The sequence below is a fragment of the Anabrus simplex genome, chromosome 10 (assembly GCF_040414725.1).
Source record: "Anabrus simplex isolate iqAnaSimp1 chromosome 10, ASM4041472v1, whole genome shotgun sequence".
In the NCBI taxonomy this organism is placed as follows: domain Eukaryota; kingdom Metazoa; phylum Arthropoda; class Insecta; order Orthoptera; family Tettigoniidae; genus Anabrus; species Anabrus simplex.
The window spans coordinates 25,268,579-25,291,456 of record NC_090274.1 but is presented as its reverse complement, the minus strand read 5'-3'; the positions used below and the strand labels follow the sequence as shown (position 1 = coordinate 25,291,456).

At 38.5% G+C, this 22,878-nt stretch overlaps 1 protein-coding gene across 2 annotated transcripts in view; it reads left to right on the top strand.

The window, feature by feature from the left end:
* LOC136882289 (nascent polypeptide-associated complex subunit alpha, muscle-specific form) overlaps positions 1 to 21,894 on the top strand; it is a 137,550-nt gene extending 115,656 nt beyond the window's left edge. The window contains exon 8 of one of the 2 annotated variants that reach the window (XM_068229505.1): positions 11,517 to 21,894. In XM_068229505.1, the coding sequence (XP_068085606.1) occupies positions 11,517 to 13,057 (1,541 nt within the window). In that variant the 3' untranslated portion in view covers positions 13,058 to 21,894. Of the gene's footprint in view, positions 1 to 11,513 lie in introns of both variants that reach the window. The other variant, XM_067154857.2, reaches the window with a different exon arrangement.
* The last annotated feature ends 984 nt before the right edge of the window (positions 21,895 to 22,878 follow it).

Here is a 22,878-nt window from a genome sequence, read left to right as displayed (position 1 = left end):
TTTGTTTCAGAAAAGCTCGATCATTTCTTCCAACAAATGTTTCAACGGGGTTATAACACCCACTTGACCGTCTTTTGGATCCAATTGATTACCACACCAACATAATTACTGACATCCGCTAGCTTCGACATAACATTTTATCATTAGCAACACCTCCACAAGAAGTTCCATTTTCTTTTCTACTTTCAGAAACATTTTAACATATTTATTACGTTCACACTTCTGTTTCAAATAACTGACAGTGATTTTACCATCTTGGATTCATACTATGGGAATGGAAGAAACATCCCCCTTTGATGATTGTGCTTACACTCAAGGCCGTCACAGTCTTAATGATATATAACAAAAGGATCCATTTTAGTTTTAAACTCTCAAATATTCATGTTTAACCACGTTTTAATCTTCAAAAACTGTTAATGTACTGGGTTTTTTTTAAACACACTTTGGTGCAATATCGTTGTTTTAGATGTTATTGTATAATATTTTACGAAATCATTGTTCAACATTTTACCCTATAATTTAGAAGATTGGAAAGACTCCATATGTATTATTTTTAAGATTGATTCTTTTTAGAAAAAAAAAGTATTGTATTGAACAGGTGGACTTATAAATATTGTAATAATATTTGAGACATACTTTTCAATCTGTCAAACACTAATTAAAACAGCATCACTATAACTTACCTGTAGAGAAAAAAAAACACTCTTAAACAAAGTATGACACATTTTGTTCATGAAAGCACAAGTTCTCTAAGTTGATGAAAATGGTGTAGAAATTTAGAAGCATTTAGATCTAAATTCTGTTTGTGCTCTTTAACACCTTGGCTCCCATACAGGAGTAGAGTTGTTTAGTGTAGGATGCTCTGATATTCTTGTGTTTTTGGAGACCAGAAGTGTTCTACCTAGTCTCTTGTGGTAATCAAGGACAAGACTTCTAAACCAGTAGATCCTAGACAGTTAGATGGGCAATGAAAATGTAAGTCATGTGTCTTACATATTTGACTGTAAGCCTGCAAAAGCTATTTCATCTTCTTCTTGCGTTCCGGCCTTCTAAGGACCACGTTACAATTTCAGTTCTTCCTCCTTAGTTGTTCTTTCCTTTTCTTCCAGTATTCTTTCATTGTTTCACTGTGCTTCTTTTTCCTGTCTTCAGTCCACTTTGTGCCAGTTTTCTTTTCCTTCCTCCCTTGGAATCCTTCCATTTGTAAGACTTTCTTCCTAAAAATCTTTCTTACCAATAATTCTTCTCGTATGTTGTTCCTTTCCAGGTCTTTCTTGACTTCATGAATCCAGGTGGTGGTTGATTTCTTTTCCGAAAGGTACTTGGTGGTTAGTAGTTAGTCTATTGTCATCCATTCTATAAATGTGTCCAAGAAATAGCATTCTCCTTTTTTTTATTGTTTCTGATATGTCTGCTATGTTCTGGTAAATTTCATTGTTGCTTCTTACTTTCCAAAACTCTGAAATTCTTAGAGGACCTAATATTTCCCTTATAATTCTTCTTTCTACTATTTCCAATTTATAAAGCTTGTAGTTCAATGCTAGACATTCACTGGCATACAGGCATTCTGGTTTCACTACTGTGTTTTAGTGCTTTATTTTAAGTTTTGTTGATAAGCACTTTTTGTTGTAAGTGTTCTTAGATATACCGTAAGCTCTTTCCATCTTCTGTATCTTCTCCTCTATAGCAGATTTTTCTAAACCATTTTCTTGAATTTTTCACCCAAATATTTGCATTTCTTTACCTTTTCTATTGGACCAATATCCATTACAAAAACTTCGGGGCACTTTTTATATTAGGCAAAAATTTTGTTTTCTCAAAGAGATTCTCAAGCCTGTCATGTTGGCTGTCTTTTCAAGAAGATTGACTTGCATTGATTGCTGCATCTGTAAGGCTTTCTGAAAGTATGGCAAAGTCATCTGCAAATGCTAGGCATTTATTGCAACACCTTTGTTCTTTTTCCCCAACATGAATGGCAATATTTTGGATTCTTTCAGTTTTTCATTCCAAATTCTTACAATTTTTTCCATGACACAATTGAAAAGGAGTGTAGATAAACCATCGCCCTGCCTGACACCTGTATTTATTTTGAAAGGTCGAGATATTTCACCCATAAATTTTATTTCGAGATAGTGTCTGTAAGGGTTTCACGAATTAGGTTTGCCAATTTAGTTTTAACTCCAAATTCACGGATTACTTTATGTAGGGTTTCTCTGTTAACAGAGTCAAAAGCTTTTTTAGAGTCAATAAATGTTACAACTATGTCTGTGTCGAATTATAGATTTCAGGTTGAAAATCTGTTCGGAGCAAGATCGCCCCTCTCTAAATCCACCTTGATATTCACCCAATTGACTGTCCAGTGTCGATTTTACTCTGTTTAGTAGTATTGTTGAGAATATCTTGCAAGCAACTGGCAAGAGAGATATACCTCTGTAGTTGTTGACATCTTGCTTGTTACCCTTCTTGTGTAATGGGTGTATGAGAGCCACTTACCGATCCTCTGGGATCTTTTCTGTTTCCCAGATTTCTTCAAAGATTATTTGGAGATCTTCTATAATTTTTGGTTCAGCCCATTTTAAAAGTTCAGCTGTTATGGAGCCTTCCCCACTAGATTTTTATTTTTAAGATTTTTTAATGCTTCCTTAATTCCTTCCGCTGTTGAAGGTGAATCAGCTTCTAGATTTTCGTGAATTTCTGAAAATTTTAATTTATGATTTGGCTCAGGGCAGTTCAGTAGGTGTTCGAAATGTTTTGCCTGAATTTCTCAATTCTCGGCATTGTTAAGGCCAATTTTACCATTTGCATCTCTGAAGCAAATACTCGGGGATTGATAACCTTTCAGGTTATTCTTAAAGGTCTGTTAGAAATTTTGGGAGTTATTTCTTACAAAATTATGCTCAATTTCTACTAGCTGCGATTTTTGAAAAGATCTTTTAACCTGCCTTATTATTGTTGTTTCTTTTCTTTGTAGTTTAAATAGCTCATAGTGTTCATTCTTTCCAGAACATTTCCATTTTTTCCACTTTTTCATTCTTTTGATTAGTGCTTCCTCACATACGTTATTCCACCATACTTTCTTTTTAGTTTTAACTGATCCAAATACTTTCTTTGCTGCACTATTAGTCTGTTTAGATAATTCTGGCCATTTGCCATGCTGAGTTATTTTAATTTCTTCTTGAAAGTTTTCTATAGTTGCTTGTGTAATGTTGAGCCTATCTATGGTGTATTTCGTTAATTTTCTCTGCCTTCTTTGATTCCTGCGAGGTAGAAGCTTTAGCTTAATTTTAGAGAGGTAGTGATCTGAGTCAAACTCCCCACTTCTTATTACTTTAACATTCATAATTTCTTTAATACATTTTTTGAGAAATAGCTACATGGTCCAATTGAAACTCACCTAACATCGGGTTTGGGGACACCCATGTTTTAGCCTTTCTTGGAAGTTTCTTAAAGAAGGTCGACATTAATTTTAGGTGAAAGGATTTACAGAGATTAATTAGTCTCATGCCATTTTTGTTTGTTCTTTTGTGTGCCGGATATGCCCCTACTGTTTTGCTGAAAACTTTTTCTTTGCCTATCTGTGCATTAAAATTGCCTAGTAGAATAATAACATTTAATTTTGGAATTTTTTATATTTATCATCTAGAAGACTCCAGAACTCTTCAGTTTTACTTGGGTTCTTCCTATTATCTTCATTTATTGGTGCATGACAGTTAACAAATGTATACTTTTTGTTCTTGCATTTAAGTGTGAGAAGAGAGAACCTTTCTGAACTAGATTTGAATTCCATAATATTATCAACTATTGCTTTATGGACATAGAAGGCGGTACCTAGTAGTGGCATTCCTTTCATAATATCTTGATTGTTGGTTTACCTTTAAAGATTCTATAATCTTTGGTTTCTGTCACATTCTCATCCATAAACCGTGTCTCTTTAGCTGCTAAGATCTGGATTTCATGTCTATCTAAGAAAATTTCCAGTTCTTTCTGTTTGCCGGTTTTTAGCAAGGAATTTACATTAAGAGTACCTGCAAAGAATTTCCTGTTAAATTTAAGCCTGAAAGGATTCCAAGGATGCTACGACTCCCTTATTGCAGGTGTTGGGACACCCCAGAACCCTAGGTCCCGATGCATTGCATAACACAACGGTGGATTTCTCTTCCGAGCTACCACCTGGGGTAGTGCTTTCATTCAGCGGACTTTCCATTCTGCAATTGAAATTGTACATTGTACAAGGTAGGAAATTAATTCCAAGATAAGATCGGATTGTTAGTCTGAAATGATTTTTTATTCGTGCTTTACTCCACTAGGTTCTTCCGCTCTCTCCACCATTGGGACATTAAATTCCTCATTCGCCTTCGAAACCGTTGACCAAGTTTCACCTGTATAGGCAAGGGGCCTTTACAGGGTGCTACCATCCGGAACCAGATGGACCCAGGATTTTTTTTTCCGAGGTTGTTACTCCTCCCCCTCCTCCTTCCCCATCACTTGCAAGATGAGGCCCCGGGCTTGGGACTGGCAGTGGCGGAGTTGCTACTTCATCTTATATATTCACCTCTTTCATTTCTACGAGGGCTATTTTTTTTTTTTTCAAGGTCCGATCAGTCGCGACAGTCAAACGCCCGCGAATATATGATGAACCGCTGCGCAGATGTGTTGCGCAACGTCTCTGAAATGACCGTTATGCGCCTCACCTCAGTCCCGTCAGTAGTGAATGTGCAGCGCGCTCGTAAACATGGCTACAGCGATTGCTTCGCCCGCCAAGTGTGAAGTGCGCGGTGTAATTTGATTTCTTCAGGCTGAGGGGTGCAATGCAGCCGAAATTCATCGCCGAATAAGTCGTGTGTATGGTGAAACGTGCACGAGCGACAGCAAAGTGCGACAATGGTGCAGGAACTTTACAGCAGGGCGTACAGACGTCCATGATGCAGGCGGCCAGGGAAGGAAGCGTGTGTCAACCGATGATTTTGTTCAGCGTGTGGATCAGGCAATTCGAGAAAATCGTCGGTTCACAATTTCTGTGTTGAGTGCTTCGTTTCCTGAAATTTCCAGGTCAGCTCTCTACACAATTGTGAGCGAGACACTTCAGTACCGCAAACTTTGTGCGAGATGGGTTCCGAAGATGCTGTCTGACTGTCACAAAACACAGCGAATGGGTGCCGCTTTAGCGTTTCTCCAGCGCTACCATGATGAAGGACCGGATTTTTTGAACAAAATTGTCACAGGGGACGAGTCATGGGTTCATTTTGAAACGGAAGAAACAAAAGAGCAATCCAAACAGTGGATGCGTTCGCACTCCCCGAGTAAGCCAAAGGAATTCAAGTGAACATTCTTCAACAGAAAGTGTATGGCTACTGTGTTCTGGGACCGGAAAGGAGTCCTGTTGGTGGAATTCATGGAACGTCGTTCCACCATCGCTGCAGCCGCATAGTGTGCGACTATTCAACGTCTACGACGGGCAATTCAGAATAAGCGGAGAGGGATGTTGTCATCAGGCATTGTCCTCCTCCATGACAATGCTCGGCCGCACACTGCAACTGCCACCACGAACCTCCTGCAGCGTTTCCAGTGGGACGTTTTCGATCACCCAGCATACAGTCCGGACCTGGCTCCATCAGATTTTCACCTCTTTGCTCACATGAAACGCTGGCTAGGAGGACAACGTTTTGACACCAACGAGGCGCTGCAGACCGGCGTACAAAGATGGTTACAGGTGCAGGCGGCGACGTTCTATCAAGAGGGCATTGACAAGTTGGTACCATGCTACACCAAATGTCTCAATCTGCGAGGCGACTATGTTGAAAAATAGCCGTAATGTATCAGTAAGTGTTACTAATAGAAAAGTGTCAAATTTGTACTGCTGTTTCATTTCGTGACCAATCGGACCTCGAAAAAAAAATAGCCCTCGTATTACCGATCACATATAATACATTTGATGGTTTCACTTACCAGAATTAATGCTACAACTGAGACCTACCTTTGCAACAAATTAATTATATCTAATGGATCAACCCATCTAACAGGTCATAACCTTGACCACAGAAGAAATTGAAGATGGACATTAAACATACATTAAGAAGTCATTTTACATAACCTATAACAATGTTTTATACAGTTACTAGTCTGCCATATTGAACTTATACAAAGATAGAATTATTTAGATCATTTTAAGAACTATGAATTTTTAACAATGGACTTTGTAAATATTATATTATTTTGTGATGTTTTAATCTAAGAGAACCCACTGATGATGACTCAAATGGAGTTAAAACATGTTTGGGTAGAATAAAATTTCATCTCAGCAGATGAAAACGTAAATGTAACATAAAAACTTTCCAGTCTGTCAAACACACAAGAATTTCAATATAAATAATAACACTATAAACATACCTGTAAATAATACACACTTCTTCTTGATTTAGGTCTACAATGGACCACGTGGTTCCTTAACTCTGATGACCTTTTTTCTTCTTCTTAGCCCAGTATTCCTTCATTCTAGCACTATGGATGTCAAAAAGTACACACTATTATACGTTCTATAAGAACATCCTCAAATTCTATCAAATCATGTGAATAGATATAGAGTATTGTTTACGTTGTGTAAACTTGTCAGTGATAGAGAGTTCAGTGGAAATATGAACAAGTATTGACAAATAATGGATTTAAAAGTATTAATAATATTAATAATAATGTTATTTTGCTTTACGTCCCACTAACTACTTTAACGGTTTTTGGAGACGCTGAGGTGCCAGAATTTAGTCCCGCAGGAGTTCTTTTACGTGCCAGTAAATCTACAGACACGAAGCTGACATATTTGAGCACCTTCAAATACCACTGGACTGAGCCAGGATTGAACCTGCCAAGTTGGGGACAGAAGGCCAGCGCCTGGCTGGTTTGGATGAACTTTCATTGAAATCTTTCGAGCTGCTGTTTTGCAAGTTAAAATGAATTGGATTGCTAACCTTCATAGGGAGACAGCTTCCGAAGAAGAAGAAGAAGAAGAAGAAGAAGAAGAAGAAGTTGATGGTCTTCCACCAATGCGTCTTCGTATATAAAATGCAAAACTAAACATCTATATGTATGTAACGAATGTGTGTGTGTGTGTGTGTGTGTGTGTGTGTGTGTGTGTGTGTGTGTGTGTGTGTGTGTGTGTGTGTGTGTGTGTGTGTGTGTTTGTTTGCGTGCATTTGTGTTCGTGAGAGGAAATACCCAAGAAGTATGATAGGAAAGACAATGAGAGACAGAGTGAAAAGCTATTTAATCATATCTTTGTCTGCCGTCCTTGATTCAACCATTGACAATTTCCAACAGAGGAACGTTTCAGCGTTTTCGTAATATATTAACAAGAAGCACTAATGAAACATTTTAACACGATGCAACGCATCTAAAGATTTTAGAGCGTTACTTTAATTCCATCATATATTTTACGTGTTGTGCACATAAGTTCATCCCAGATCCTTTTACCTTTTAATGTCATTTGTGTATCATGTCAGCGTTTTCCGGGCTTGCAGGCCGTGGTCCAGGAGCGAGTGAATGTCCCGACGTTTCACCGAAGACTGCGTTCGGCATTGTCAAGGGTTCCAACTGACTTCGCTGCTATCGAAGTGGCCGTCGGGACATTCACTCGCTCCTGGACCACGGCCTACAAGCCCGGAAAACGCTGACATGATTTGTAACGCCGGCAGTGAAAGCCTCAATTGCTTCATTTGTGTATGTTTATAGATTTGTTTTAGTCATTAGATGTGTTTGTACAGTTTTGTATTAAGGCTGATGTTGGCCGGCCAAGGCAGAAACTAGTTCCTAGATTAAAAATGTAATGTAAACATTGCATAATGCAGTATTGAAAAGGTGGACCATTACGACATAAGTTTAGTTATTATTGTGATCACAATTCAATACGGATCAAAGACATTAAGTTTATATCCTATGAGAAAGTAAGTTGGAGTAGAAACCCTAAATGAGAAAATTGATAGGAACAAACAAAGATGGTTGGGACATGAAAAAGGATGGATGAGAAAAATACACCAAAACAGATGAAGATGAAGTTCAAGGGAAAAAGAGCAAGTGGGAAACCTAGAACAAGGTGGATAGATTTAATAAAGAGGAATGCAAGAATAAACCTGAACTGGACAAAAATGATGAAAGAGAGAGGAAGGTGGAGAAGTGCTGGATAATGGGAAAGGATGAGGAGGATAATGATAATGAATACTTTGTCATTGAATAATAAACTCTCTCTTTGTCCTTTTTTTAATCACTAGTCAACGTTGGAAGTATTACTTCCCAGAAGTATATGTCTAAACTCTGACATTCAGGGTTTACCCAATGTTTATTCAAATCTACTGCAATAGTTAAAGTTCTACCACTTAGGGTCATTTTCCCCAAATGAGTTTAAACTAGGTTTATTTTAGTCTGGTTTAAGTCTGAGTTTAAACCAACATTAATTTTCCCCATATTTTGTTTCAAGTTTAAACTTGGTTCAAAGTTAAACCTTCTATATTGTAGGTTTAAACTGCTGTTAATATTCACCCTTCTTGACATTTTATTAGCGTATCTGTGATTTTCGTAGTAGAAGGGTTAGTTTTGACTACCAGTACTGCAGCACTTTAATAGAAAACTTACTAAAATTAGAACTATATTAGCATTAGAAAAATGGAAGAATTTATTGAAGTCTTTGGTTAAATAGGAAATATGTTTGATATTCGAGTGAGGTTAAGAAGCCACATTCCAACAAAAGTCTACAATCTTGGAAAATCGGATGTAATGGAGTATTTTGATTGATTTATAATTCATAAACGAACAGCAAGGATTGTCCAGTATCAAAGGAGGATTCATTTAAAACGTCAGCTGCACGAAATAATGCTATTTCGCTAGAAGCAATGATTCTGGTTGCTTTTAAGATATTATGCATCAGGCAATTTTCTCATTAACAACTGGGACCACAGACCTTAAATTGCAGTGATTTTTATAATATTATATAAAATACTGTTGGTGGTATGAATACTGTAATGTGAAGCATAAAAATATTCATACATAAGTCGTGTAATACGTCCGCTCCCGTGCGGTGGCTGGTGGCTGCGGTCGTTAAAGCGTTAGGTCAGCATTGTCCAAAGCTGTGTTTAGACGGTTCGAATCCAGTTTGTCGAAAATATTTTTACCATCAGAATCTTGGCCGGCACGGTAGGAGAGGTGGTCACAATGAAACTGAAATAATAAATAAGGTAGTTCAACCTATTCAATACAAATAAATACGAAATGTAGTATTTTTAAAGGAGAGGTGGTGGTATACAATTTCTAATCACTAGATTATATATTTATAGGATCAGAAAAATAATAAAATGTTTCATCGTAACTATTGCCAGCATACCAGCAATAGAAATATTATTGCTATAGGGAGAAGAGTATTATACATACAGTACAACATACCGTGAACTTGGTTATGTTATAAACGAATATAGAATCAAGTAATACATCTCCAAATAATACATCCTCAGTGGTCTGTCTGCAGGATCCGAGGTTTGTGAGATTGATCCCGGCCGAGGGCAATGGATTTTAATAGGCGATAGATCCCGAGCATACTTGGAATTTGTTTACTTGACATTCACATAAATGAATGGAATAATATCAATAAGTTAATTTATTGAATTTACCACCTAATCAATACAAAATGTCATACTTTAGTTGGTTTACTTTGTCATATTAATTAAAATGGTACATGTTTCGCCCTGAATTCAGGCATCATCAGCCATTATCTTAACTTAAAAATAGAAACAGGCATCTGATTTATATATACATGAAATAAAATTAAAAAACCTTGGAGAGACTAAAATTACAATTAACATATAGTAAAAGAATTAAAGTTAAGTTGGTTAAAAAGATATTACAATGAGTCAGTAAAATAACAATTGGTGAAAGTAATGGTGATATGACATTAGAAGGTTTGTATTATAATTAAAAAGAAAGAACAAAGCAACAGTTTGTCATAAACGAGTGATAGGATTGCTAAAAATTAATATCTTGTGTCCACCACCACATTTTGTGAAATATCACGCAAAAAACATTATTAATTAGGAAGCTTGTATGAGTTCGTGATTTTTCACTTGTTTCATGCTTGACTTCGCCATTTAAAAAAATATAATGTTTTATGTGCCTCTGTATTAATTTATATTTTTGTTTATTTATGAGCATTCAAAAATCTAAAGTGTGGGGTATGTCAGTGCTTTGAAAAGCCGTCCCTCAAAGGATTAAAATTCTGTTGCCTTGGGACAAATCCGTTGTTGATACATACTTGCTGATAAAAATTACAGTAAATTATTACATGTGGTTTCAAATGTTATTTCACTTTATGACCCATATTAACCTGTGAGGGGTCGCGTCACAGTCTTTTAGAATGGGTGCATACATTTTTTTATTCTTAATAGTTTCACGGTATAACGCTTCATCCCCTCCTGTACCTTTCAGTGGACTCGTCCTCTGCATGTTTTGACATTTGCTGTTCCCCCTTCCATCACCACTCAGTCGGTGGAGAGCTTTATCTATAAGCCTGGTCGTTTCCACCGTGCACGACTCCTGGCATTGACTTATTACCCGGTCCGTTTTTGTTTTATGTATATTTTTTTCATTAATATAATGTGCTTTGCAAGAAAAATGGGTATTTTGTTCCATGAGCATATTTTTTCTTAATAATACAATGCATTTTGCTTCAGAAAGTGGTATTTTACACTCCCCGGTCAAATCGACTGTGCGCGACCCGTCACGTAACTTTTATAACGCCATCCCTCGCGGGTTAAAAACATCTGATTCACGCCGGGCAGATGCCAGGGCTGTACCTTAATTAAGACCATGGCCGCTTCCTACCCACTCCTAGCCCTTACCTCTCCCATCGTCACCATAAGATCTATCTGTATTGGTGCGACGTAAAGCCGATTGTAAATAATAGTAATTAAAAAATAACAATAAAACATCTGGCATCACTGATAGTCACGTCATACATTACAACTATACCTGGAGCCATATAACAAGAATTAATTCCCAATTAAATCTGAAAATGTGCACCGTCAGTGGTACATGCTGTTGCGAATGTGTTAAAATTTGGGAAGAAATGTTGGGGAATCCCACTATCGGCAGCCCTGAAAATGGTTTTCCGTGGTTTCCCATTTTCACACCAGGCAAATGCTGGGGCTGTACCTTAATTAAGGCCACGGCCGCTTCCTTCCAACTCCTAGGCCTTTCCTATCCCATCGTCGCCATAAGACCTATCTGTGTCGGTGCGACGTAAAGCCCCTAGGAAAAAAAAAATGAAATGTTGGGGGGGTGGGGGGATGTCAACAAAAATGTCCAACCTATTAATAATATGTAGATATCACTAAATATTAGTTGTAACATTAGTTTTAAATATTTCTGGTGTCTTTGTTTTGAAAGATTATAATTCTCTTGCCTTAAGACATACCAGTTAAAGATATTACTTGCTGATAAAATTTAGAGCAAATTGGTTGCATGTTGAGTTTATTTCTTTTCAGAAGCCCCTGCAGTCGAAAGTAGCCCAGCCGAATCTAACTTAGCTGAATTGACTCCTACAACTACAAAGCCAATTACTGCAGCTGCTCAGGCTCCTCCAGCAGCTGCCAAGCCTGGAACGGCTCCATCCTCAGCCGAAGCGCATACATCTCCAGCTGGAGCGCATATATCTCCAGATGGAGGGGCTCCATCGCCAGCTGGAGCGCATATATCTCCAGATGGAACGCATACATCTCCAGCAGCTGCAAAGCCTGGAGAGACTACATGCCCACCAGCTGCCAAGTCTGGAGAACCTACATCCCCAACAGCTGCCAAGCCCGGAGAACCTGCATCTCCAGCAAATGATAAAGCAATATTGCCTGCAAGTGCAGTTGCGATCCCGGGCACAACTGGGGCTGCAGCTGGAAGTGCAACGACAAAATCTATTACTACACCAGAATGCACAACTACACCAGAATGCACAACTACACCGGAATGCACAACTACACCAGAATGTATAGAAATCTTTACTAAACCTACGACAGAAGCCCAGGCTGCAGCGTCTACACCTCCACCTGCAGCGCCTGCACCTCCGGCAGAAGCTGCGGCTGCATCACCTACACCTCCACCTGCAGCACCTGCACCTCCGGCAGAATCTGCGGCTGCATCACCTACACCTACACCTGCAGCGCCTGCACCTCCGGCAGAAGCTGCAGCTGCATCACCTACACCTCCACCTGCAGCGCGTGCACCTCCGGCAGAAGCTGCGGCTGCATCACCTACACCTACACCTGCAGCGCCTGCACCTCCGGCAGAAGCTGCGGCTGCATCACCTACACCTACACCTGCAGCGCCTGCACCTCAGGCAGAAGCTGCGGCTGCATCACCTACGCCTCCACCTGCACTTCTGGCAGGAGCCGTGGCTGCATCGCCTGCTTCTGTGGCTTCATCTCCAGCTTCACCTAAGACTGCAGCACCTACACCTACATCTGCAGCGCCTGCACCTCCGGCAGAAGCTGCAGCTGCATCACCTACACCTCCACCTGCACTTGTGGCTGCATCGCCTGCTTCTGCGGCTTCATCTCCAGCTTCACCTAAGACTGCAACACCTACGGCAGCTGCTGCAGCACCACAGACTCCAACAGTGATAGCAGCAACACCACCAACATCTCCGCCAGTACATCAAAAACAGATTGAGGAGGTGGCTCTAAAAGTGGAGCATGATGTTCCGCCAACTCCTCCAGCAGGCTTTGTCCCCTCTCCCTTGACTGATGTGAAACCAGGTGCTCAAGCAAAAGCTGATACCAAACCTGCCCGTGCAGCAACATCCAAGAAGGAGGTTCCATCTGTGGCCAAATCAGCTTCCGAACCAGCAGCGAAAGCTCCTTCAAAACCATCCGAACCGGCAGCCGAGGGAGCCAGCGCCGAAGCTGCACCAGCCAAGGCTCCCGTTCCACCCAAGAGAGTTAAGAAAGGAGCAGCAGCTTCTGGAGGGGATCAAGCTGGTGGTGGTGGCAAGACTGCCACAGGGAAGCTAACAAAACCTGCTCCTAAGGGCAAGAAATAACTGTGTGTAAAAGTACATCCCAACGGATACAAATCTGTATTAACTTTGTGCAAAGGGAGGGGAGGTGAACTCTTGCCCTTCAGAATACTTAACATGACATTTAGGACAGAATGGAGATTTCATATTATATCTGTGTATTGATTCTCATACTCTCAGCTTTGTCCTTCCCTTCCAGAAGAAGAGTCATGTCTCCGTTCCTTGTGACAGGTGAGAGGTTGCTAGGACGGTGCGTTATTCTTGATCCTTTTGTAGTTATCAGTGTGTGGTGAATAATTAATACAGAGGTTTTGAAGCAAGAAGTGTTTTTCTTAAAGCAATAAAATTATCTCAATTGTTTGAAGCTTTAATGTACTAAAATCATCTGCTGGGGTAGGTCCCCAAATTTTTAAAAGTGTGTAAAAATGCAAATGGTTCTTTCAGATATTACTATTTCTAAAAGCGTTTTGTTGACTTGCTTTTAGTTTCTGTTGTTGGTTTGGAAGGTAACAAATTGTACTACTACAGCGAAAGCCGTATTGAATATGTGTCCTTCACATCTCTCGGCAGCAGGTGCCATATCTGTTCCTTTGTAACATTCTAATCTTCTCCACTGATAAGAACATCCAAAAACTGTGGGTTTACATTGTTTTCTCTCTGTTTCTAATTGGGAAAGTACATATTAATCTCCTTATACTGTATTATAAACTATTCTTTTCACTTTATCTACTACTGGATCGGCCAAGTTGAACGAAAGGCAGTTTTCTTGAGAGAGCTGCAGCAGAATGGGGGGGGAGGGGGGGGACCTTCAATAACTGAAGAAATTAACATTGTCATGATCTCATTTATATACAAACCAGGAAATACCATAATGATATTACTTCATTTTTTATTGTTGTTGCATCTTTGGCCATTCATAAAAAGGATTCTTATTTAAATTTATCCTTTATTCAAAGACTGCCCTAGTGACAAAGCTTAACAATGTCAGTAACAGTAACAACAAAAAGGGAAAATTGTTACAGTGCGTACAGTAGCATGATGAGAGGTTTTGCAGGTGGGAAAGTAGGGGCAGGGGAGGAGGAAATATTTTTATTGGCTGTAGATCGGAAGGCTACCTTAAACAAGTACATAAATCTTGTAAAGAATGGCAACCAACTCTGCATCTTTGATATAGGAACTGTTCTAAACCATTCAAGTCAATAAATGGCCACATTGTTTACTGTGGAATCAGATTTAATTTTCCCGCCAGTAGTTTGAGCGTACCTGTCACACAAAAACATGCATAAAATACTATAACTAATGAAGATGATTCACTCAAATTTTTCATTCATGCCATTGAAAATTATGATACCCATACTTCATTCCGTGAATGACTGCTGGCTATGGTACAAATGTTCCATCTGAAATTATTTCAAAAAGAGCTGACCAATGTACTCTAAATTATCGCAGCTTTGGACGGTGGACAGACTGTATAAAGTTTTCGTATTTCTGAAACACTGCTGTATCCATGAAATGGATATATATCAGGATTTTTGTCTCTGTTCTCCAATTTTCAATCACTAAGGTTCTTTTGTGTCGCCGGCCGCAGGTTTTTGGATGGACATGGCGTGGCGCTTTCACTCTCACTTTCTTCGATGCTCTGCGCTCTTAAGCAACTTTCACTGTTTCTCTCACCACCCTTGAACTCGGATTAATTTTACAAAAAACACTATTGCGAAAATCGCCATCTAAAACACTTCTGCAAGCGTTTTCAAACTCTCGTTGTCATTACTGCAATGCCTGTTCTACTGCATAACAAATACCGATGAAAACAAACTGTTGTTCAACAATTCATGTCACACAGAAATACAGACAGCATTGTTTACCAATAGTACATGCCTTTTAGTTCCATACCCTGAGAACTTGTGTTCCAAAGGGAATCTAATATACGAAAATAAGGGAGATACTGCATCATTGGGAACTGAGGTCGTTATCGGATTCGTGTGCCAAAACACCATGCGTGACCACAGTTCGTCAAATGATGCAAATGGTTTAATGGATGTGCTTAGAATGGCCAACCTTTTTATTTACTTTTTATTTTTACAAATAATTCCTGAAGAAATCTGGAATTGTTTCTCTGTGTCAACCAAAATACTTCAGTATGGTCATGCAGGTACTAGGGGTCTGTTGGCAGGTTGATGATCTTTTCGTTATTGGGATGAGTTGAGTTCAAAACAGGCAGTTGAATCCATTCTGTTTTGGACTGAACTTTGAAAGCTATTATGTTGATTCATTATGTGCTCTCTTGTGAAGCAATTCCAGAGACATCTTTGCTGGTCTTATACACAGCCTTCCATAAGGACTCTGCCAAAAGGTAGCAAATGGTGAAATGGCACGACCTTCTGAGATATATTCCCTATTTACATCTTTCAAGGAGCTGACAAATATACTGTGGAAATCATTTCATAATGGAAATCATAGATGATAAAACAAAATTGTAATTTTCAGTATGGGATTTTCAAGTACAATATTTTATATTGTAAATTGATTTTTATACTGCTGTCCACAACTCTTGGTTCTATTTGAAATACTTCACAATAAAAGCTCAAAAACAGTTCGGGGGAAAAAGGCAATATTGTTAACAGCTACGTTGAAGAACTACACCACCTTATTTCTCTGCAATAAAAACTGTTTTATAATTGTCGAGCTTGGAGTGGCCAGCATTTTCCCAATGGTCATGAAGAAACCTGGAATTGTTTCACCAGCGACTGAAACACTTCAACATGGTCAAATATGTATATCTTCTTATAAAAGGTGACCGTAGGAAAGTAGATGGTCTTATTTTTACAGTCAGCCTCCTGCAGTGAGGTGGAGGTGACTTCAGAATGGACCTTGGATTCAGGATATGTCCTGTTTTTAACCCAGCATTGAAACTTCTTATCGTATTTACTCGTGTAAAACCCCCTCCTCCCACCTTTCATTTTACTTTTTTTTCGACCCTATAAAATGGGGAGGGAAAATTATGCAAATATAAATTAAAAATAGAAATGAAAAAAATCGAACAAAATTACCTTACTTAAGTTACAAAGTTTATTTAGACCTAAAAAAGTACAAAATAATCAAAATTTGTGTAACACAATTTTAAGAAAAAAACCAAAGACAATAATACGTTCCGTAACAACAATTATATGGAAACTGCCGTCTTTTAATGTCAAGTGAGAATTTGCTGAAGATGGGAGCCATATACCTGAAATACATTGGAATACCGTATTAGGGTAAAATCTGTAAAACTGACTAGGTACACTAATATGTATTTCACCTCAAAGAAATAGACTTGCCATGTCATTTCTCATCATTTTCTTCCAAATTCATCTGTGATGAATCATTTCTATTCTCTTCCATCTCCCAGATGCAGTCATCTTCATTTCCATCTAGCTCGTTGGAAATGCCAGTCATATTAATTCTAGTGAAGGTTTCTGGATCTTCCTGGTAGGAGTCAGAGTATGAGAACCTCCCGCTGCACGTTGTCTTTGAATGGCTTGTTGACGCTTACATCAAGAGGCTGCAAGACTGACATCAAGCCACCAGGAAATATTGCAGCATCAATGTTCTGTTCTGGCCCTGGGCACTGGAATGTTGAGTAATCAGTCACTTCCTCCTCTCTTAGCATGGGAAACATGAACTGGAATTTGCAAACTAGTTCCAGATTTCTGTACATCTGCATGAATCGCGAAGGTGCAATAAGTCCGTGGTTCGCAATTAGTGGAAACTATAGATAAAACAAAGGGGAAAAATATGCGATTAAATTTTCTTTTCTAGATTTTCATTCTAAAAATCAGGGAGGGAAAATTATGCGAGTAAATATGGTATATTGATGCACTATAAATGTTCCTTACAAAGAAATCCCCAGAGACATTTACTGTTAATCATACATCCATCCTCCCAGAAAGAGTCTACGAATATGTACCGAATGGTAAAATGACGCACACTCAGAAGACATTGTATTTGTTACTTGTTCAATATTTCAGCTCCAAAATAGAAATCTTAGGTGTTGAATAAAAATCCATTAATCATAATGTCAGATTGTGATTATAAATATTTCTATCGTGGGTTTGTACTACGTCCCACTACAACTTATTTGTAATTCATGAACTACTTCACAGTAAATGGCGTTAATCAGTTCGAGCACGTAATAATGAATTACGTGGAAAGTATCTTATTGCTTCACAATTTTGTGGATGATCTTATCAGGGAAATTTGAAAAAAAAGTGGCAAGGAAATTGAGGATTTTCAATTGCTTTATACTGTCAAACAACACAGATTTTGTAAGGGTTTCTTTAACTGTTGGCACAGTTAGTAGGCTGTTTTCTTAACAGATGCTCTGAAAGATTTCCACTTCTAAAGTGAAACACAAGTATATTTTGTCTTTCAGTGGTTATCAGTAAATATTGCACCATCAACGAAACCTTCCTATTTATCTGTCTCTAATTGTCTGTATAAATGCAAATCCTTCATGCCATTTAATGCTTAAATATGGCTATCATTCTATTTTTTCTGAATCTTTATACAGTTATGATCTTTTTAAAGAGATTTTTGTAGATTTTTTTTACTCTTCTTTTATTGTATATAATGTTTTGCTTGTTTTTTATACAAGTAGAAATATTTTAGTACTTTCTAGCCTGTTTTAAATACTTTTAAGAATATTGTTTTTCATATATTCTCTGGAAGGATGTAATTTGTTTGTGTACTGAATTAAAATTCTTCTTCTAATTCATCAGTGTCTACCTTGTAGTGGGTTCTGTTGTGTGGCTCTACTGTCTCCGTTTGATTCAGTAGTCGGCCCTGTCAGGGTGTAGATATACGCTCTTCCATGTTGTTGGCCAGTATTATTGAAGCATCGTCCGGCTCCATAGCTGAATGGTTAGCATGCTGGCCTTTAGTTACTGGGGTCCCGGGTTCAATTCCCGGCAGGGTCAGGAATTTTAACCATAATTGGTTAAATTCACTGACACGGGGGCTGGATGTATGTGTCGTCTTCATAATCATTTCATCCTCCTCATGACGTGCAGGTCGCCTATGGGAGTCAAATCAAAAGACCTGCACCTGGCGAGCCGAACATGTCCTCAGACACTCCCGGCACTAAAAGCCATACGCCATTTCATTTCATTGGAGCATCACTGCTTAAGCAGTCTCTTGGATCACTTTTGGGTGACTTCCATTGCATAATTTCCTGTTTCAAATTATCGTCATCATCATCTTAAACCATCTCCAGTTGCCCAGGTGTGATGTAACAAGCCTCTCCTGTTATCTCTGCAGCACATCTTTCTTCGCTAGATTGATCCACCTTCTCCTTGTTCTTACCACAAGTAGACTTTCACCTCTGTTTCAAAATTCCCTGTTTGCAATAATGATAGTTAGCATCCTCATCATGTGTCCAAACCAGTTGCAGTCTTGATTCGTGGAATCTTGTTGGGAAGAGGATCTCCTGTTTCCACTTCATTATTTAAGTAATGATTTAATAAAGCTTGACATTTTTTGTCTTTTGCATAATGGTACATAGGAACTTAATTTTAACGTCAGAGGCTGTGTACAAGACTTATATACATCGTCTTTGTTTTGAGAAGTACTTCTTCATCCCACACAGTACAGCATTTTCCATATAAAACCTGACCGCTCGCACACAGCTGAGTGGCTTCCCCTACACCTACGGCCCACCTGGATGTCTGACTCGCTCCGTATCCTTCACTCCCATGATGTAGTCAATTGTCGCATTCGTTTGGGAAGATAGGAAGACAGTTACCTCTAGAGCAACGTATTTTTATATATAAACATTATAAATGTGAATCAGCTCATCACATTCATGCAGTGTTTATCAGGAGGTCGTCGTCGTCCCCCCCCCCCCCCCCCGCACAATTGCCTCCTTCCAGAACTTCAATTCATAATCTTGTGAATAAGTTTGAGACTACGGGTTCAGTAGAAAACACACAGAGATATCAAGTGTTAACAGCAGAAAGTATGTATGTTTAGTCCTCAGCCCGAAGGCTGGTTGGATCCTCAACAGATCCGCCATCAGCTGTCATAGATGGCCTAGGAATCACTGAAGAGGCGTACTAGGGAAATGAGGAGTGAGGTAGATTCCCATTGCTTTCCTCACCGATCCAGAAGTTGCTATTACATATCAGTCTGCCAAGCCCACTGAAATGCATGCACCAACCGACTCTATGAGCAATATTTTCACACCATTCATAGCAGGGGCTGGCTGCAGAAGGAATGGTATTACTAGCATCACTCATACCTCAGTCACTTTCATTTTGTCAAAGCCAGGGATAAAGCTGAGACAGATAAATGAAAGTAACAAAATTGCTCTAGCCCATACCACAAGACAACACTAGGTCCCGCCAGCAAAGGCACAACAGCAGAAAAATTAGACTAAATTGCCCCCGAAATTAGCACAGCAAGGTGGTGTTTCAGTGACTTTTACATGCTACAAAATTATTGAAACTCAAACCTTACAAATGCATACATGTTCGTAATTTAAAACGAGCTGATCCCACAGTACATGTCTGTTATTGCGAGTGGTTTCTCATCAGTGACTGAAGGTTAAACCGATGCTCACCTTGTGTTCCTTCCATGTAACTGGGAATATTGGTGTTCCGAAAACCCAATTTGTATAGTGGAAATTCGTCGTCATGATAGGAAAATAGTGTCAAGTCAAAATGTGCTTACCTGATAGAGTGCCTGTGTAGCGGTGGAAGGGCGACATTTCCAACATTTGCTATGAGGTACAAGTTTCGTTTAGTTTAGTTTCTTATATGGTATGATATAAAGATTTACAGATTTAAGAAGTGAAGACAGAGTGGGCCGCAGGTGTGAGAGGAGCCTCCCAGCCTTGGCTCAGCCAAGTGCAAGCAGCCATGTTTTATATGGAAAACCCTGTAGCTGCATTACATGATGGTAGAATTGCATCATTTTGTTTATTCGGTAGGTTTTTTTTTTTAAATCTGATTGAATTATGACTTTACATTCATGTAATATAATTGAAGATGGAAAATATCTTCTTACATTTTGATTAAAGTGAATCTGTTATTGATGAACATAGCAACAGTTTCAAAAAGTCCCAGGACCGAACAGAAATAAACAAAAGTCAACAACCTTTTATACATCAAAAATTTTATTCGAGGAATGACTCCGAAATATTTCTTCTAATACTCCCTTTGGAAACATACATATCAATTATGAAACTGCTCTTTCTTCATTCCTGCCTTTTAATGCTTGGGCTTCTTTAAAAAAAAAAAAAAAAAATGTGTATGTTTATTAAATGTATGGCAAAACACATCACTATTACATCTTCAATGAAAAGAAAATGAACTATTCAACATAAACAGTATTGGAGACGTCTTCCTCATGAACAGTCAATATTTTCTTCTGAAGATGAAGTTCTCTGCAAAGCGTAAACAACTTCACCTTGTTTTCTTGGCAAGGTAAAAGCTTATTATTATATCTATTCAGCATCATTTTCAAATATACAAATAATGTTATTTTATCATCTTTATTTTAAAAGCAGGTTTATTTTTCCTGGTCCTTCTTCTATAACATTTTTAGAATCAGAAGACTGTTATTTGCTACTGAGTTTTTATTCCCCTGTGTTTTACTAATATGTTACCTCCGGTATCATGTCCAAGAAATATCTGGGATTTTCAGAATAGGACCTCAGAGGGCTTTCCTCAACAATATGTTGATCTCTATGCCTTGATAAGCTGCAGCTGCACTTCATTGTAGACAGCTTTTCTCACCCATGGAGGAGGTCAGCAAATGTGCCATATATAGATTGGATTCTATTCAATGTCAACCATATTCTTTGATGTAAGAGCGTCCTAGCTGTGTTGGTATCTTAAAGGTGTTAATGATCTTGTGTACACCAAATAGTAAATAAAATTCTCAATTTGCAATAAATATAGATCTGAGAGCACCATTTGCTCTAGTGTTTTACAGTCAGGAATTTTTAAGATAATCTTATTTAGTCTCTGGAGTACTTATCTGACTGCTTTTGGATGAGTGTTGGCTGAGTCAGATATGCTGCTTTGTCTCTGAGGTGCTGTATGAAGTTTGCTCAAAGTACTGGAAACATATATTTTTTTAAGAAACTATTTACTAGTTATGGTGATGTTATTGTTCAAATAATATTTCTCACCTTAGTGTTTGACTTTGTCGAAAGAAAAGTATGTTTAAGAGAAGCCCTATATGTTGTGCCTTAGATACATGGATTAACAGCATTCCAATAAATAAGAACACACAGTTTGTTTACAAAATTTTGTAAGGCTTCTATATAAGTCAGACTGGTTAATGATAATTATGATTTTATTATCAAACATCTCATAAAGTTCCTTCATACATCTAGTCTATAAGTTGAAAATGTAATGGATTTGAGAGGTGTGGGTCAATTTTCAGGCTACAGATTAGTTGATTGTATAATTCTTATATAATTTTCTATATAATAGGGTCCATTGTGCATTACATATATTGTTTATAATTGTTATACACCAAAGGCTCCAATATTCAGCTAGAACCTACAGCTGCTATATCTCTAATTTAAAAGTTTTTTCCTGGCCCTTCTTCCACCATAACATTTTTGAATCAGAAGACTTATTTTTTGTTGTTGCTGGGTATTTCCACCCCCTGTGTTTTCACTTGTATAAGACTGATAACCCTGTGATGGTATAATATTTACTAGTTTACACTTCGTAACTTGACTCACACTTCTCAAAATCTTAACAATGTGTCTGCAGACTGTTATCTTTTGTCTAAGTCGGAAATGAGGATATATAGGACATCATAACACTGTATTGAACTGAATATGATTAAATTGAGTTGTGTGTTATTTATCCTGTGTTATTCTTTATTGCAATACTCCCAATATTTTCCTTTCAAGTCTGTTATGTTTTATAAAATGTTGGGGAAACTTTTATCCTTTTTTTTTTTTTTTTTTTTTTTTAAGAAAACAAGGTGATATAAATTTCAGGCATGCAAGGTTATTTGGATGGAGGTGGAAATACTGTTTTAAGCAGTAAAGCAACACGACTTCTCTATTGTCCTCTCGACACTCAAATCATGTTAGAAGAAGAAAATCCACAGCCTGTTTCCAGTCATTCGACCAGGTCAGGAATGGAATGAATGAAGCCACCATCTAGCGGCGACGATAGGAATTGTGCCAGCTGCCAAAGCGTATCACATTCCTCTGGGGCAATGACAGATATTGGAGTGTATTGCTGGAATGAATTATGACAAGGAAAACCGGAGTACCCGGAGAAAAACCTGTCCCACCTCCGCTTTGTCCAGCACAAATCTCACATGGAGTGACCGAGATTTGAATCACAGAACCCAGTGGTGAGAGGCCGACGCGCTGCCGCCTGAGCCACAGAGGCTACTCAAATTGTGTTACATACATAAAAATAACAGCAAGTGGCTGTGGGGTGTAGGTCACATAGCTATCAGCTTGCATTCAGGAGATAGTCGGGTCAAACCCCACTTTCGGCTGCCCTTAAGATGGCTTTCTGTAGTTTCCCATTTTCACACCAGGCAAATGCTGGAGCTCTACCTTAATTAAGGCCACGGCAGCTTCCTTCCCACTCCTAGCCCTTTCTTATCCCATTGTCGCCATAAGAACTGTCTGTTTCTGTGTGATGTAAAGCATATTCTTTAAAAAAATTCTACACACAAAAATAGGAACATTTAGATTTTCCTGAAGTCAACCTCAAGAAAGGAGTTAGTGAGATGATTAATTAATTGATTGAGATGAAATTAATGACATGATATTAGAAAGGGAGTGAGATGATTAATTAATTGATTGAGATGAAATTAATGACATG